The 5,414-nt window shown below is 59.3% G+C and overlaps 1 protein-coding gene across 1 annotated transcript in view; it reads right to left on the bottom strand.

Moving 5' to 3' along the window:
* Positions 1-255: 255 nt before the first annotated feature.
* The window catches only part of LOC104988932 (phosphatidylinositol 4-kinase alpha-like), a gene marked incomplete at its 5' end in the record, with an annotated part of 11,267 nt that continues 6,108 nt past the window's right edge, over positions 256-5,414 (bottom strand). The window contains 4 exons of the mRNA XM_010840432.1: positions 256-3,599; positions 4,276-4,359; positions 4,689-4,778; positions 5,174-5,339. Coding sequence (XP_010838734.1) covers positions 3,548-3,599; positions 4,276-4,359; positions 4,689-4,778; positions 5,174-5,339 — 392 coding nt within the window. The remainder of the gene's footprint in view (positions 3,600-4,275; positions 4,360-4,688; positions 4,779-5,173; positions 5,340-5,414) is intronic.

The following is a 5,414-nucleotide window of genomic DNA, read 5'->3' as shown; positions in this document are numbered from 1 at the left end:
CGCGGAGCTCCGTGTCCCGCGTCCGCGCGCTGGTTACTCAGTCCCAAGGCGACCCTCGTCCCCGGTGGGTCCCTTGTTGGGGGCGCGGGCGTCCTCCCCCTGGTCCGCGGCCTCTCCGGCGTCCGGGCGGCGGGGGCCCGGAGCGTTCCTCACTGCGCTCTTGTTTAGCCTTGTCTATTTCTGTGAAATATCCTGCTTAATGGAGGGGGAACTCGAGTTTCACTTCGTCTGAGGCAAACACTTGCTCTGTTTTGCTTTTTTTTGTAGTGAAACTTTTGTCCGTCCTGTGCACACATGCGTGTGTTTTTGCTCTGGTCTTTAAACAATCCTTTTCTCATTGATTGAATTGCACATGTCGTGTTTTGGGGATAAACTTGTGTTTGTACTTCTGTGCACAATTTAAGAATTGCGGGTTGAGTCCTAAAAGTTGCTCTCTCGTCCGGAGGCCGTGCTGTCCTCCTTCTGTGACTGTTCGTGTACGGTCACCCCCAGATGGCCCTGTGTGCCGTCCCACCCTGGTTACAGCGAGTAATTCTGCAACGAGGGACTCCCTCAGCGGTGCCCGGTGGTTCCGGCTCTTGGATTTCACTGCTGGGGCTGGCTTTGGCTTCTTTGCTTCTTTGGGGTATTTACCTAGGAGTGGACTTGCTGGGTCAAAGGGTGCTTGTTTAGTTGTTTGAGGAACTGCTGAACAGTGTCCCGGCAGCAGAGCAGGCGGGGGCTGGCTTCCCCACATCCTCTAGTTTCGTTTGCTGGGTTCTTTGCTTCTTTTTTAATAACAGCCTTCCTAATGGGGGTGGTTTTTCTGCTTTGTTTTCAGGCATTGCATTTTCTACTTTCTGTAAGACAAGGGAACTCGAGCTTTTACCCCCATGCCCTCCACCCTGTCTCCCCCACTTCTGTGGAAGACACTTGATTTTTAAGATGGACTTTTCTTCCCCATAGTAAGTGGACTGCGTGGAACCCCTCCCCCTTCCTGGTGAGCGCAGCGGCCCCCAGGCCCTCTCTCTTCACTTACGCTGCAGCCACCATGGTGACGGGGGTGGGTCCCCACGTGTCCTCGGCGGGCAGCTTTCTGCAAACGTCTTTTGTATTTTGCCAGAGAATCTGTGAGATCAGTTCCTCAGAGTGGGGTTGTGAGCCAGGGGGTGACCACATGCCTGCTATTTTAAGACGCCCTGGCTCACTGGCGCCGGGGGTTGGGGGGTTGAATGGCTGTTAGAGGCCCCCCTCCACGGGGATAGGACCCCCTTGCGGCCTCGTGCACAGTGGGTCTGATGGGTGAGCAAGGGCACTTCAGGGTGGCTCTAATTTGCATTTACCTTATAATCAAGGCGGAGGGGGCGTTTCCTGCAAACTACTCATGTCATTTGCTTCTTCTTTTTCTGGCTGTACCTCAGTGTTGGGGATGCGACTGTAAATGAAACTGCTCTGATTCCTTTTGTTGCTGTGAGCACATACACAGTTGACTTTTGTGTATTAACCTGTGTCCTGAACCTCAGCTGTAGAACAGACCCAGGTTGTTTTGGATTTTTGTGTGCACAGGCCATTTCTGAGTCGCTTCTCTTTCCGATTCTTGCAGTTTCCTTACCTGACTAGCCTGGCGAGGGCCCAGGGCCCAGCGCTGAGCAGAGGTGGTGACGACAGAGCGGTCCAGGAGGGCAGCTGTCAGTGCGGCATCTTTGGGGACGACGGGTTTTTTTGCACTCGCGTCAGGCAAGTGCTGCTCTGAGCACACCCGTCCTGAGGGTGGAGCCCCTCCCTGAGGCGTGGGGCTCTCAGGTTGGTCTTTTGTTAACTGCGTTATTGGAAGAGGAACTTGATTGCCCTTAACACTTTAAATTTCATTTTCAGTCTCTAAAGAGATCTATTTGCTTGTCAGCTCTTTGGTTTAGACTTTCTACCCACCATTGTTAAAAGCATTTATTTCTGACTTTTAAAAATATACAGTTTGCCGTATTGCCACCATCTTGTTCATGGCATTCAGCTGACTTTCATTTTAAAGCCAATGTGACAGGCTTCCTTTCCACGTGATGTGGACATCGGTTCTGCAGCGAGTGAATCTGTTTTACGGAGTGTTCATCCTCTACCTCCTGTCTCCCCGTCCACCGCTCCCAGTCTCCCATTGGCTGCTTCTCGAAGTCACACCCTGTATTCTGGTTTGCTTCTTATTTGAACGGACTCCTCTCTACCCACCTCCCCAGACACAGCCTGAAAGCCTCTGCCTCAGGTCATCTCAGCTTTTACATGTATGTTGTCTGGTGTTCCAGCTCCACCGTCCAACTTATAAACGTGGAGGGCTCCTCCAGCTCTCTCGTTGCTTCCTCACCACTGCACAGAACCAGCCTGGGGTGGTGAGCGGGGCATGCTGCCTGCTGCCAGGCGGGTTCGTGCCGCTGTCCTCTGCCCACTGGCTTTCTTGCCTGCCCGTTACTTGTGCAGAGAAGGGTGTTGTGAATCTCCAGCTCTGTTAGTCTATTTCTCCCCTGAATTCTGTCAAGTTTTCCTTCAGAAGCACATGTGCGCGTGCTGATGGGGAATCTCTCCTCCCCTCCTTTCGCATCAGGTCTGTGACTATTTAAAGAGCATCTCTTGTCGATGTAATCGGGCCTCACGTTTCATCCACGTTTAGAACTCCTGCCTCCTAGTGGGCGGGCTCAGCCCGTGGACACGTGTCTGGTCCGTGTGGCTGCTCCGCCCGTGATGGCCTCCCTTCCTGGTTAGCCCCGCGCCTGGCAGAGCCCCTGCCTCCCCACCGGCTGCCTCTGTCTTCCTGCAGCTGAGCACATCCTGTGCCAGCTCTGGGGTCTCAGCCCGCTCCCCGTTTCTTTATGCCTCTCCAGGTGCATGTCCTCTCCTCCACGCGCCTTCCCTTCACCTCTGTCTCACATGCTATGTACCAGCCTTTCGGGCGACTCATTTCTAGGTGTTTTATCGTTTCTTTAGTTTCAGGTCTTTGGAGGGTCGTGGGGGTGGGATGGGAGCCATGGGGGCAGGGGGTCAGTGTGGGAGGACAGTGTGGTGGCGGAGCAGAGCGACCCGAAGATGCTGGAGACGGACACAGCGGAGGCAAGGCCAGGAAGGGACGGCCGCTGGCTCCACACCGGCAGGGAGAGCCCAGGTGCTTTGGCTCCGCGGGCGCCGTGCTGCCGTCTCTGTGCACTCACAGTCGGGATGCTGGGGGCGGCCCTGAGCCCCTTGCTGCCCACCCCCAGCTAAACATGCACTTAGGATCCAGAGTAAACCAGGTTCCAGCGCAGCAATGCTTTTGTTTTTATTTTGCTCACGTTGGTTAAATACCACTGTTCTGATTTTTGTGCCTAAGAACATGCTCCCTGTACCTCTGAGACAGGATGGGGGGGGGAAATGTGTCCAGTGCAGAAGAGCCCGTGCCCACACAGAGACCGGCTCTGATTGTCCTTCTGGTCACGCGGGCGGCACCCGGGACCGTGCGTCTCCGGCTTGGCAGGGGCACCTCCGGCCCATTTGTCCTCGGATGAAGCGGTGGCCTGCTCCCCTGCGGAGCTTGATTGCGGCCGCCCCGCCCTCAGTAGGGGATGTCATTCTGATAGTACTGGATCATGTCGTAGGTCCGGCTCCTGTGGGCACAGGGCAAGGGGTGCTGTGAGGGGCCGACCCCTCTGAGCTGCCCTGGAGGCTCAGGGCCCGACCGCGGACCTCTGCCCCACCAGCGCCTCGCCCGCTGGGACCCGTGCTCCCTCCCTGGCAGCTCTGGGCTCTCCCCCATCTCCTCGCTCGTGGGTGCCTAACGTGGGCTTGGGTAGACGCCTTTCCTCAGCTGGCTGCCTCCTGTCCTAGGAGCTGAGCCCAGGCTGGGGGTCTGTGCGCCCCCGCCCCGCACAGAGCAGAGCCATCACACCCCGTGCTGCCTGCCAGACCCCTCCCACTGGGCCGAGCGCTCCCTCTCTCTGCTCCCGGCCACCAGGAGCGCGTGGCGCCCCCAGGCCGCACGCCCTGAATCTTGGGGCACTAATGCCGGTTCTCCGACCCCCTTGGGCCACCCCGTCATTCAACCTGGAAACCTCCAGGCCACCTCCGACTGTCACCGCCCCAGGAACCTGTCCCGCAGAGTGTCACTGAGGCCGGGCCCCTCCAGTCACAGCCCCCGCAGCCCCCGAAGCTCCTCACCCACCCCGCCGGGCCGGGCGTCTCAGGGCAGTGCGTCCAGTCACCTGGCCCAGGCATGGCCCTACTCAGCGCCCCCTGAACACCGGGTGGGGGACACGGGAGGCGAGGGCAGGGCCGGGGGCTTGCCTGTTGCTGAGGAAGCAGTTCTGAATGACCTTCAGGATGAAGTTCGCGGCCTCTCGCTCCGTCATGTTGGGGCTGAACCTGTGCCTGTGGGGGAAGGGCCACGTCAGGGCTGCCGCCCTCCTCTCGTGGATGTAGTCTGGCGTCCTGTGGGGCCACGGTTCCCAGCTGGCCTCAAGGGTTTGGGCCCCCTTCCAGCAGCTCCGACCATGGGACCGGCAGCTGGGGTAGGATGGGCAGGGGGCTTGGCCTCAATGTCCCCTAAGAAACAGGGGGTGGCAGGCACATCCCCTCCATGGCCGCAGAAACCAGGGCGCCTCGTACACAGGCGGTCTGGGCGTCCCAGGGCAGCACCTGGCCTGGGTGACAGGCCCTGTCTCAGGGGACAGCCACCCCAGTGTCTGCCCAGGACCTACTTGAGGAGCTTGATTGTCTGGCCACGGAAGCAGGGCAGGCCCGTGTCCAGCATGAGGGTGACCAGAGAGACCACAGCGTCCATGTAGGGCCTGGGGAGAGGCAGGGAGGGAGGTGAGCAGAGTCCAGCCTGGGCATGGGCCCTGCCCGGGTGTCACCACACTGCTCTGTGGCCTTAGCCACGTGGTGTCGGAAACCACGGGCTCTGGCTCAGGAAGAAAGGCAAGGAGGGCACTTGGACTGATTGGAGGCAAGGCTGAGCCTGGCAGGTGCAGACGTTGGGGCACCAACACCCAGAGTGAGGCGCTCCGGCAGAGGTGGCAGATGTGACTGGAGCCAGGCCTCACGGACCTCCTGCACAGGCCCCTCCAAACCCCAAACCCGACCCCCCACCCCCCAAGGTCTGAGATGACCTGAGGGGAGGGGAGCCTAGATGCGTGGGCCCAGCAGGGGACCCACCCTCCCTCATCTGGACCGCGAGGCTCACCGCACAGCCAGGTAGCCACGGACACACATCTCCATGAACCACTTGAAGGGCGTGGCCTCCATCTTGCCCCCCATGATCATCACCATCTCGTCCGTCAGCTTGATGTCCGGCTCCCAGCCGAGGTTGCCGCCCGGGGAGCTTTCGAACATGAAGCCGAAATCTGCCAAGCGCCGAAAAGTCACGGTGCTGGGGTCAGCTGCGGGCTGGGGCGCAGGGAGAGCCCCGCCTCCGGGCCCCGCCC

This window comes from Bison bison, unplaced genomic scaffold (genome assembly GCF_000754665.1).
Source record: "Bison bison bison isolate TAMUID 2011002044 unplaced genomic scaffold, Bison_UMD1.0 scf7180017846622, whole genome shotgun sequence".
Lineage (NCBI taxonomy): Eukaryota > Metazoa > Chordata > Mammalia > Artiodactyla > Bovidae > Bison > Bison bison.
Note: the sequence above shows the minus strand (reverse complement) of the source record. Positions and strands in the feature narration are given on the sequence as shown.